General features: G+C 35.6%; 1 protein-coding gene across 3 annotated transcripts in view; it reads right to left on the bottom strand.

The window, feature by feature from the left end:
* DCC (DCC netrin 1 receptor) overlaps positions 1–12,883 on the bottom strand; it is a 1,143,668-nt gene that overhangs the window by 100,365 nt on the left and 1,030,420 nt on the right. For all 3 annotated transcript variants that reach the window (XM_045065635.1, XM_045065634.1, XM_045065636.1), the window contains exons 19-20: positions 11,063–11,170; positions 4,115–4,309 (exon numbers count right to left, since the gene is read on the bottom strand). In XM_045065635.1, the coding sequence (XP_044921570.1) occupies positions 4,115–4,309; positions 11,063–11,170 (303 nt within the window). The remainder of the gene's footprint in view (positions 1–4,114; positions 4,310–11,062; positions 11,171–12,883) is intronic.

The following is a 12,883-nucleotide window of genomic DNA, read 5'->3' as shown; positions in this document are numbered from 1 at the left end:
ACTTGCTGTTGGCTTCTTTATATGTCTCAGTTAAAATCACACAGAGAACTGGCTATAACTTGAGAAATTTTTTCCCATGGGCAGCAACCTATAACCTAAGCACCCGGTTCTCTCATTCTGGGTGGCAGTCTCTTAGCAAGTCCATCATTACTGTTTGAAAGATAAAGCAAAGGTCTTAGAAGTGGTAGTCCTTCCTTTAATTGATGGGATACATATCATTGCCCAAAAAAATAGGCAGAAATGAAAATACTAAAAAAAATGATGTTGTTAATAAATACCCCTTTCAGATGAACAGGGTTTATGAATGTCACCTCATAGAAGGACAAATACTAAACTTAGTTACAAATTCCTATCACTTACCATTTCTTTCATTTTAAAATAATATGTAAACATATTCTATGAGAAAGGGTAGACCAAGAAAGGTTATCTTAATAAGTAGTGGACTTTGAACTCTGAATGACTCTTTGGAAAACACTAAACATACAAGAATGCTTATTATATTAAGATTCTACCAGTTTTAAATAAGTTTTATAAATGTTATTGTGGCTCCTCGAGATTTAGCAAACCTTTTTTTTTTTTTTTTAAATTCACAGGCCGTCCAACCTAATTTTTCCTTAGTCTAATCATCACAACTTAATTTTTATCTTAATTTTCTCTCCTATCTCCCTTTAAAGACTAATGACTTCTCAAGATCTGTTTTATTACAGTATTAGGGGATTATTGATGAAAGGTGTTTTTGATAGGCAACTGTGTTATCTGTAGTTTATAGACAGGGATAGAGTTTTCACTGAAATCCTATCATAGTTTTTGAGAAAGGATACTATGTTGTAGGACGTGCCAAACCAGGTATCTGGTAAGAATGAGGAGGGCTTGTGGAGATCACATGTGACTGTGCAGTTCAGGAAGGGTAAAAGTTTGGTAGCCAGACCAGGACACACTTGAGAAACTACCCTAATTAGGATATCATATTTAGGTGAGATATGTTTGGAATGACATCCAAAAAAAAAAAAAAGAGAGAGAGAGAGAGAGAAGAAAATCAATTTCGTCTCATTTTCATTCTTCATTTCTCCCTTCATCTGTAATCATATACACATCACTACAGTTTAAGAAAATTTTTATCAATTGACAAATAAATGTATATTATATGCAACAATGTCCTCCTCATTCTTACCTTCTGGATTTGTTTTACTGTTAGTAATCTGGACTGGCTAGAACTTGAGAAATTTTGAGTGTCTCAAGAAAGTTATCAACTAAAGACTATTTCCAACAGGGATAAAACATATCCTAAAAGTTAGTTTTTATTACAGACAAATAATTGCTTAAAAGTGTCATAATTCGAGTCTTGGCTTTTTATTTGCTTCTGCTATTTGTCAAGAAAATCACTTATTTTGTCAAAAATAATGTGAAGAGTAAAACTTTTCTGTATTCTGGTATGGAACTCTCAGTTCTACATCCTTGGATGGGAAAGATGTACCTTTCAGAATGATGATTAAAGATGCCCAGAGAACAGACTATACTCTGGTGCTTTCCATTGCTGAAAACTCTGCTTTTTTGTGTGTAAGAGGTGACTCCATCCCACTACAGAATTATACTTTGGTCTGTTTCAGCAGAAGCATCCTCTCTTCCTATTATTTTACAGGCCAACGTGGAGAAGCTCAGTTTACCCAAGAGAACAATCCACGTGAAAGGCAGAGATTGCCATGCCTCTTGTACGTCTCCCAAGGGCTTCATCGTGTATGGTTATCTTAATAGGGAATATTTGGGGATGGGAGATGTGTATTTGTAGAGTCCTGTGTGGTCAGAGAATCAAGTTCAAGATTCTTTTAATTAACAATCCAAAGAAACAATCAGATGTACCACATGCATGCATGTACACAAGGGTAATGTAATTTAATCCCTTTTTAATTGTAACTGTCCTTTTCATTAACCAATAAATATGGACTGAGTTTCCTATATGTCTCGTGCTTGTGACTAAAACCAAAGACAAACCTCTAGTCTCTAGAAGTAAAATGCTACTGTCTTTGCAAAAACTGCGTATGAAAGAATGAAGCTTGTAGACACCTGCCTGGGGCATGATTTGCAATGAAACACTTGCCTGTTACCCAGTAGACTACTGAGAGCTTTCTCAGCTTCAGGATAACATGTGAGCCTTTCTTGCTGTCAAACAAAGTTACATTCTGATGAACAGAGGCCTTATGTCTTAAAGCAGCTCTGGAAACTGCATGATGTGATGTGTTTAGTGTAGATTTGGTTCACTGTGGCTTCAAATCTCTTAAGAGTAGTTTATTTGCCTTAAAAATATTTGCTATTGTAACATGTAGGATGCATGCGTGTACAATGTCATTTGTTTATAAAGATGGGCAAGATCAGTATCTCTAAATAATTTAGAATTCAATCAAGACATCTGAAACTTGGTTTGCCATATGAGCAAGATTTGTTTTAAAATCTAATTGTCTATTATTTGAGCAAGATATACTGAGGATAAACAATACTAAACATTCAAGTCAGGATATTAGAAATAATGCTTGTGAATTATTGCAACATAACAAATTCCTGAGTTTGTTCTCAGTTCTGAACATCATTTCATAGATGAGTTTAGGGTACTTAAGGTAAATAGTACCAAATGAGATATGGGAGTTCATTAAATAATCTCCAGGATGGTTATCAGTGTGGGCCTGTGAATCCTGAGATAACTCATCACTCTGCTGCTTAATACATTTGGATGCCTTAAGTCATCTTAAACCCTCCCTGAGATCTCTAGTTGGCACACAATGTGAGCATGAAATTAATCTGGCACTCGTCTATAGATAAAGAGGAAGCATTTGTGAAATGGTATCTAGTTACATTTCATGCTCCCACAAAATGAATAACCAGTTTCCTTTCGATTGCTCATTTAGAGTGAAACCCGATTTAGACATGAAGTCCTGAAAACCCAGAGAAGATTAGCTCATTTCCTCCTGCCTCCCTCCCAACTTCTACTCTGTCGCTAAGTACTGTCACGAAGGCTTAGGCTGAATGCTTGTTTGTGTGTTCTTGGCAAACTTTCAGATTAGCTGTTACCAAGTCCAGCTTTGAATGGTTAGCTCCCTTCCCAGAATCCAAAAGTCCACTATTTATTAGGGTACCGTTCCTAGGGGAATTGAATGGCTAGGCTATACAATTATTCTAAGACTCTTGTCTTAATATGTCAAGCACCTGGGTGAAAATGTCAACCATTTTCATGTTTCTAATTTTTCAGTTTGCTATGATCTATTATCAGCTTCTCAGCCAGATCTAACGATAGACAGAATGCGGTCACAGATCCTTTAAAACAACACATAACATGCCTAAGTATACATCTTTAAATATCAGCTATGAAACATTCAATTTTTTTTCAGTTGCCAAATAATAGAGACTCTTGAAACTATTTGTCTTCCAGAAAAATAATACTGTTCTAAAATAGTAAGGACTAACATGAAGATTATTTTGATGTAGTCACTGTTCTAGGGCCTCAGCATTTTTTTCTGTATGAACATCTAACTATGCTTGAATTGAGCAGCTATTTTTACTCTTGCAAGCATGGGGTGTTTTCTTCTCGTAATCATACTGTAAGACTCTTTATTCCCCCTTGTTGTTATCCTAGGTCCTTAAAATAAACACATTCATTTTGTTTGAGATTTTCTGTCTTGCTGTATCAAATTTTCTTTTTATATATAAGGACAATAGTTCCTCAAAGAAAATGTTGAAAGTTGGCAGTAGTATGACATTCACCTAATTCAATGCCTTTTAGTTTTTATTTCCTTACATAAAAAGACTAAAAAGTCTCAATATATTTTTAATAGAACTAATACACATGAAATCAATACAAAATTCCAAAAGGATTATAAATGGGGGGAAAAAAAAAGTTAAGTTAAATATACCTGCCTTGTGTTGAAGGCAGAAAATGTGATAACACAATAGATTTTTCTCTGACACATTGGCTTTCAGTATGAAACAGTAAATTTTAATTTATTTTGAATGTCCATTGTCGTGTTGCCAACAGAGAAAGCAAAGATAGTACCTAATGCAGACACCGTATTTTACAACAATCCCACAGGAAAAGAAAGCTACTGCTGTAGTAGGAAATGATTCAAACCTTTCAGAGTCCGGAAGAGGATAGGATCAGAGAGAGGCCCCACTCCTTTTGCATTTCGTGCTTGAATTCGAAAGTAGTACATTGTGTCAAGGTTGAGATCCATGATTTGGTGAGTAAGCCGATCACCACTGATTGTTTCCATCACCCAGTCGTCAATTGGTATGTTCTTGTCCAAGGTGTAAAACAAGATGTAAGCTGCACGAATAGATGGATGCAATTGTATTTAGCGTGCTCACCACATGCTTGCTTCTGCTTCTAAACACGCATGTTTTCCTAAATATGATTTGCAGTGATTATTATACATTCACAATCTATAAACTACAGTATTCAGTGAATCAAGTAATAATTTTTTTTGATATTGCAAAGATTAGACAAATCATTGTCTCATGTACAGAATCTGAAAATGGAACAGACCATTCAAAATAACAGTATCTGCCATCTTTAAAAAATATGGGTATTTTTGATGCCTATAAATCTTGTGCAGGATTCCTGACTGACAGAAACACTGAGATAAAAAAACATGTGTTGTTTTACGCTGCTAAATTTGTGTTTATCCTGTTACACAGCAATAGATACTATAATAGGCTAACAGTGACCTTGGCAATCTGCACCCCAGGTGATTTCTGTGTTCAAGCAAGGTCAGGAATCATTGCATTAGTATATATGTGGAATCTGTAATATTTTTGGTATTTGTTGAGATGCTGCTGCTGCAACTATGAACGTCTTATGATGCAGAGAGCTCAGTAAAAGATAAAAAAAAAAAACAAGATAAAGAATTCTGTAAAACTGAAAGGTTGTAGGACTCTCTGGTTAATATTAAAATTGGAATACTCTATCTCAAAAGAGATTGTGAAATATCACTGGACAAAGGAGTTGTTTATGACTCATTTATAACTCAGCCTCCATGATCAATAGCAATAAAATCTAGTATTTTTTGAGTCAGAGCAGTCTTTCTTCTTGTCCCCCAAAAAACACATGTACTGAATAAAAGACCCTGGTATGATGATCCTTTTTTTTTTTAAACTTTTATTATGTGCATGTCTTATCTCTTCAAAAGAATAAAAACATTCCTTTAGTTCAAGAGCCATATCTTATATTACCTTTTATTCTTCAGAGAAACCAATAAAATTGTCTTCACATAATAGGTATTGAAACTCACTTATTGAATGAAATCCTTTAGCCAGTAAGCACTGATGCTTTACATTTGTGACATTTAGTGCAACCGTAGAGTTTTCGTGGGCTGTTATAGGTTCCCAATGACACTGAAAGTTTGGAGAATTGTTCTCACCCCAGGTCAGCTGCATGTATTCTTGATTTTGTTGATTTGTCAAGTGGGAAGGAAATATTGAGCCCTCTTTGTGTATTGGCTGTTTTTTTTTTTTCCCTTTGTAAAAAGTATTCAGTTACGCATTTAAAAATGATAGTTCTGGCATTCAAGTAAGTACGATCGAAGGTACAAGCATCAGGTTCTGACAATTTTAAACTGTATTTGAAGTGATTTCCTGGTATTTACGGCAAAACTGATCTTGTGTGTGTGTATATGTGCATGTGTAAACTTGAGAACTTAGATGCAGAATAAAAATATACTACTACAACATTCAAAACCTTAAAAATTGGTCTTAGGGAAAGCATACAATTTTATCTGGGTATATGAGTTTGGTGTGTTTGGAAAATATTAAATCTGTTACTGAAGTCTTAACTGTAGAGATTTCCATAACCACAGAGTTTGGGACAAATTCATTGATTTGTCAGAACCTTTCTGTACCTATATGTCCATTTCCCCACATTCAATTTTTTTTTCCTTCATCTTTTTCCTACTTCATGTTTGTCCTTACTCACCATAACTTGTCAAATAATGAGAACTACCTCCTCTCCTAGGCAATAAGGGCTGGGATTGTTAACTCCAGTGGACACTCTGGCATCAGAATTACATTTGTTTAAATATACATAAAATGTAACATCATACATATGTCCTTTTTGACTCCTTCTACAAAGAAGTTGTGGTAATTGTAAAAAGAAAGTGTCAAAAAGTGTTCAATTCCACCTCTTTCCTTTTTTTCCCCCCCATACTTCTTTCCACAGATCAGATTCTCTTCCATGGTTCAGCTGCTAAGTACCAGGAAGACCAAGATGATACCTACCAGCAAGGAGCTCAGCCCAGTGAGAACTCCTCATGTTTCAAAATTTGTTTCTGATAATCATGTCTATAGATAAATGCATAATGAAGGACCTATTTCTTCCTTCCTAATAAAACATTATTAAAAAATAACAGGCTAGGGTTGCCTGGGTAGTTCAGTGGGTTAAGTCCTCTGCTTTGGGCTCAGGTCATGATCCCAGGGTCTCGGGATTGAGCCCTGCATTGGGCTCTCTGCTTGGCAGGAGGCCTGCCACCCCAACCCCCCCCCCCCCGCCTCTCTGCCTACTCATGATCTCTGTCTGTCAAATAAATAAATAAAATCTTAAAAAAAAAAATAACAGGCTATGGATTCAAGAAGACCTGACCTCAACTCATAGGTCTATCATTTCCTGGCTTTGTGACCTTGAGCACCTTGCTTAATCTAAGTAACTTTTTCTCATCTGAAAATAAGTTGCTCTCAGATAATGTATTTTTAGAAATTAATATATGTGGTATTCCTCTTATATTAACTTCTATATAGTGACTACTTAGTAAATGGTACATTTGTTCTTTTTTTCTTTTTCTCCTTCCTCCCTGCCTTCTTTCTTAATTAATAATTATATAATAAATAAATTAATTATATATAATACACACACATAAATATATGATATATACATATATAATTAATAATTATAATAAATAATAATTAATTAATAATTAAGAAAATATTATATTTGGAACACCTGGAATTTTTATTTCAAGTTAATAATAGATTTAATAGCAACTCAATGATTATTCTACTCAACAAATATTTATTAACTACCTACTAAGTGTCAATGGTGATCCTGAAGAGAATGAACAAAATCTGAAACCTGTTTCTATAGAATTTTCAGCCCTGTATTATGAGCATTTACATTTTCCTTTCCTGATTATATGGGAAGGGGACAAGGAAAGAAGTCAAGATGGCTAAATTTCTAACTTTTGCAACTAGGTAAACATGAAAAATTTTTATATGATGGGAGTAAGACTATTTAGACACATGTGATGGCAGTGAGTGCCCAGCTTGGTCTGCCATCTTGGATCATCGTAACCTATTATGGAATATAATAGAGCATTATTTGGTTGGTTATGGTGGGGGACAGACAAAGAAAACTCCACAAACAAACAAAAAAACAAAAAGAGAGGAAAAAAGAGGAAGAACGGAGAGAAAGAGAGATTGGGGAATAGAAGGAGGTGTTAATAAGATAGGCAAGTGGAAATGTACAATATGTGGTAGGATATGTGTATTTAGAATTCCTTGGACGGACATATAGATTTTAGACATAAGTTTGTGTTCACTGAAGCCTTGGCTATACTATCCACACTTTTTCAGAGAAAGTAACGAAGGAACTAAAAAGATCTCCTTAAGAAACAGGTGGAAGTAATGTCTGCTAATAAGGCTGAGAAGCTGTAGCCTGAAATAGAGCAGAAGAGTGGGTAGGTGATCTTAAAAATGTCAAGATGCAAGAGAATTTCAAGAAAGGGGAACTGGACTAGGGTATCACATGACACCCCAAAAGATAACATAATCTTCTCCATTGGATAGTATTGATAAGGAAGCAATTTCTGAAGGCCTAACTCTTCCAACTGTGTTGGTCTCGGATCATAAATAATGTTGGACGCTGCATTTATTTAGATCAATGTTTCAAAACCTTAGCTCTACATTAAAATCACTTGGGGAGCTTTTAAAATATAGCATGCTCAACCCTTCCTCAGATAAATTAAATTGTAAATCAGTTAAGAGTCATTGATTTGGACTAGTAGAATACTAATAAGCTGGAGAAAAACATGGAGTAATAGGAAGAGTCTGAACATGAGTTTAAATCCTAGCTCTGCTACTTCTTGGTTATTTGACTTTGGGAAAGGTATTTACCCTAGAACTCTTCATTTCAACAAGAAATAACAGGAAGATAGGCTCACTTAACAATACCAAAGCCCTTAGCAGGATGCCAAGCATATAATGAACACTTAATTCCTTCTGAACCTTCTTTCCTGAAAATGTCAGTCCAAATTCCTAAACTGACAATTTACAATCAAGGACTTTAGAAACTGGCATTATCTAGATCTCTTTCTTCTTTTTGTTCAATTTTTTTGAAGTATATGTATTTACAAATTGATGATCCAGATTCTATGCAGAGTACGTTAAGAAAGTCTTACCCTAGAATGGATTTCAAGTAGGGATAATGATAGTTCATTAGTTTCAGTTCTCACTGGACATCAGAGACTTTTCTCAGCACTTCATTATCATATTCAACAAAAGAGGTTCTATTTCTATCCTTATTTTATAAATGAGAAGGTGAACTTGGGAAAGTCAGCTTACCCAGGCATCTCTCTCAGGAGCTTGAGTTCTTAACCACCCTGCTTCATAGCTGTGTATACGCAGAGATGTGGTTAAACAAAGAAATCTAACAGTAGCATGTGAGCACCCTCTTCCACAGAGGCACATGCTCTGACACACTGGAAAAGCACCCCTGTTTCCTTTGCATCTTTGTAACTTTAATGAGAAACTGAGTATAGTAAATCTGGGCCCTCTGCTAAATGGTATTTTGAATATTTCATCATCTTGTTTTCTGGAAGTAATCTGACTAAAAGAATCAAAATATATATGGAAGAGAAGTTGTCTTAAGGGTTCTTGGTGTTTATTCCCAGTTGAGTTGAGTCAAAATGTCTCAACTTGATAACAATTTAGTTTTAATAAATGAACTAGACTCTTAAGGTAGAAAGTATTGCCTCCCATATTTTTACTTGACCATTGTGAGAAGGGATACTGAATAAACACTCTAAATAAAATATATGGAGGAGGCTTTTTTTTTTTTTTTTTTAATTCATTTGACACAGAGAGAGATCACAAGTAGGCACAGAGGCAGACGGGGTGGGGGGAAGCAGGCTCCCTGCTGAGCAGAGAGCCCCATGTGGGGCTCCATCCCAGGACCCTGAGATCATGACCTGAGCCGAAGGCAGAGGCTTAACCCTCTGAGCCACCCAGGCACCCCTGGAGGAGGTTTCTTATACATCCACTGTGATTTTGCCACACAGGATTTTACTGCTTAGACTCATTTGCATTTCTTAATATGGGACAGACTTCAATTTTTTTCCCTCAAAAAGCAAAACTAGCTTCTTCCAGAGTTGAAAACACATTCTATTGTTTACACTGACTATTAGATAAGATTTATTTAAATATGAGAGGAGAATTTGGATGGTATATGGCTTATTTTATCCTTTACCAAAAATACATTTTTTCCATCAGAACTCATTTTTATTTAGACAACCTCTGTTCTGTTTTTTTTCTTCTTAAACTTATTATCTATTGATTTACCATATGCTTATAAATTACTGTTTATAACATAATAAAAAGTCCTCATGTAAACAAATCAAAATCTACAAAAGTACTGAAATAGAACCAATGAAAATAAATCATAACATTGAGGGCAAAAAGTAAAATAAAATTGAAATCATCCAGCCTCAGTTTTAAAAAGTCTGGCAGAGTGACAACTAAGCATATACAGTTTTGGGGAGATTTAATATTTCTCTTCATTATTTTTTTTAAAGATTTTATTTATTTATTTGACAGTGAAATCATAAGTAGGCAGAGAAGCAGGCAGAGAGAGAGGAGGAAGCAGGCTCCCCGCTGAGAAGAGAGCCCAATATGGGGCTTGATTCCAGGACCCTGGGATCACGACCTGAGCTGAAGGCAGAGGCTTTAACCCACTGAGCCACCCAGGTGCCCCATCCCTCTTCTTTTTCCATATTTGTTAGCTCAAATGAAATTTCTGTTTGGTATTGCATTCAGAACGATTTCCTAGAGAAAACAAGTCTTCAGCTTAAATTTAAATTACATTTGGAATTTTCACATTATCTTTTCATTTTGGAAAATTCTGAAAGTAACTCATAAAGTAAGTGGGTCATCTGAACTATAATTTCCATGCTTATCTCTGTTATCAGAGAATGACTGAATTACTTTGTTAATTTATAATAGTGCTATCCACTTCTTGTATGCAAGAAAAGAAGAAAAAGGAGTGACTCTTACATGTGCCTAACCCAATGGTTCAAGTTAATTAGACTATAATGTGCACATTTTTACTTATACAATATTTTTCATAATAATTATATGCTATGGAGACATCTATTAAAAGCCTAAAGTGATCATTTAAATGCAAAATTCTTGATAGAGCTCCATTATATTTTTCATACTAAATTAACATTACAAGCTTCTAATGGACGCTTTAATTAGGCATTGATGTTATCAGCAATATTTGGCAAAATAAAATCTGTCACTGCGAAATATTCATTAAGTTCAATTTCTGTCAGTCAATATTAAGTATTTTATGAACCTTATGATTTAAGTAAGAAGCTAAAAGCTAAGTGAGAGACTAAAAACCCTTAGACAAACGTCCTTTGTCTGTGCCATTCAAAAATACACGGTCATTAGGTGTCTTTTGTATTTTATAATTGCCAAACAACTGGCTTCTTTTTAGTCACTTATGCTCAGAGACATTCCATTAGAAGGTTGTCCTAATGCTCCACAAGATGAAAAACAAAAGGTCTAAACTAACTGAAGTATACATCACTCGGCAACCAGCTCAAACAAAATGAGTATGCGTGTGTATTTGCAGGCACCATTTGAAGAAATTCCATGGTTAGTGGGGAGGCAAAAGAGACAACCACAAAGGATCAGGAAGTCCACTGAGATGCTGGGACAGAAAACTCATACACAAAAGACATGAGCCATGCACATGAGGTAAGCAATTTTAGGCTAAGCAGAGCAATGCTGGAAAGAAAGCAGAGATGCTTACCAGTAATTTTCCCATTGGCTTCCAAGGGAGGCTGCCAACTCACGATCACAGTGCGAGGCTTCCCTTCTCGAGTAATGACTGTCAAATCCTTGGGAGCAGAGGTCGGGGCTGCGAGATGAAACAGAGACAAGGCCTTGTCACTGGATGTGAAAGAAAGCAGACATTTATAGGACTTCTAATCAGGATGTTGACATTCAGAATCCATCATGCAGTGTACCATGCTGATCTTACCATTCATGATTTATTTCAAGTATTTTAATTAAACAAGCAACCAAACAAATATATAGAAATAAAAGTTTTTCCATGAAAGTTGAGTGACTTCCAAAGGTATAAATAGAGAGAGGAGAGCAGAATATGTATGAATGCGGGGGAGAAAAGTATAATGGATATTTCTAAGCGAGGACCGCACTAAACATGTACAAATCATTATAAAAACAAAGAAATGTACACATACTTCATGAGATTGATGGCTACATGTCTCCCAGAGACACAGTCCTGCTACAACTGTAGGATTTCAAAACAAAAACGTCACCTAATTCTATATTTTCTTAAAAGCAAGAAGAAGGAAAAAAAAGGAATGAATGTAAATGCAGGTTAAGACATCTTGCTTAGATTCTAGGTATCTCTTAGCAAGAAGGCAAAGGAATATTTGAAAATAGAGAAGGTATGGAATCTGTGAAGGTCTTAATATCAGCCTGGCATGGAAAAGAAGGCATGAGACCTTGGCGGGGGGGAGGGGGGTGCTTAGAGCTTCTTTTCCCACATGTTGTTGAAATGGGCCAGAATTTATCATTCCAAGATAAGCCTCTTTGGCATAAGGGTTATTTTAGGCTGATTATTTTTAAGAAACAGTATACACAGGGAAAGCTCTGAAAACTTAGTAGATGTTACCCTTTTACAAGAGAAATTTTGTATTTATGAGTGTCTCCCTCTCTGTATCAGGAAGAGGAGGTTGATAAAATCTCTAGAAACTCTTATTAGGGAGAAGGTTGGAACTTAAATCTGCCTAATAACAACACCCTTGTCTATTGTGATTTACCTGAAAACCTCCCATAACTGGCTCCCCAAACCTCAGTGTGTTCTTCTGTTTTAAGTTGGAGATTGTATTTAAGGTGATGGCTTGGGCCATTTCAGGGAGCTAATTCTGTTCCTGGGTATCCTCTATGTATAGAGGAGATACACATATTATTAAATTCCTCTTTGTTTTTCTGCTATTGACCTATCTTTTATTATAGTGGGGTCTCAGCCAAGAACCTAAAAGAATAAAGAGAAATTATTTTTCCTCCTACATTGAGCTCAACAAAATTTTAAATATATTTTAAAGGCGGCAGTAAACTGGCCAAGCCAGTCTGGTATCTTTCAGTCTCCTTTAGATGCGTTTTCTCATTGTCTATGCTTTGAAATGCAGTGAGTTTTCCTTCTAGGCAAAGTATAATACTCCAAGTCAATTACTGACAGTCTCTTTTGCTAGGGTTAGGTAGTTTGACATGGGAAATTTTGGAACATGTCTAAGATCTACAGTTGGGTTCTAGAGGAATTTTCAGATCTCTGCACGAGAATATTTGTGTATTACAAGATAGGTATAACTTGGTCTACTTCTGAAGTCTTCACTCTTGCCATTCTCTTTAGCCCTCACATTGACCCTATCATGCAGAATCTGAGCATCCCTACTTCTGTTTCTTTTCCTGCATATAACTTCAAATGGATGAGACACCAAACATTTCCATTGATCATAACATTTTATTTTATTATTTTTTTTAAGATTTTTATTCATTTACTTGACAGAGAGAGATCACAAGTAGGCAGAGACGCAGGCAGAGA

The sequence above is a fragment of the Mustela putorius genome, unplaced genomic scaffold (assembly GCF_011764305.1).
Source record: "Mustela putorius furo isolate JIRA1106 unplaced genomic scaffold, ASM1176430v1.1 tig00003858_pilon_pilon_pilon, whole genome shotgun sequence".
NCBI lineage: Eukaryota > Metazoa > Chordata > Mammalia > Carnivora > Mustelidae > Mustela > Mustela putorius.
This window is presented reverse-complemented; position numbering and strand designations above follow the sequence as displayed.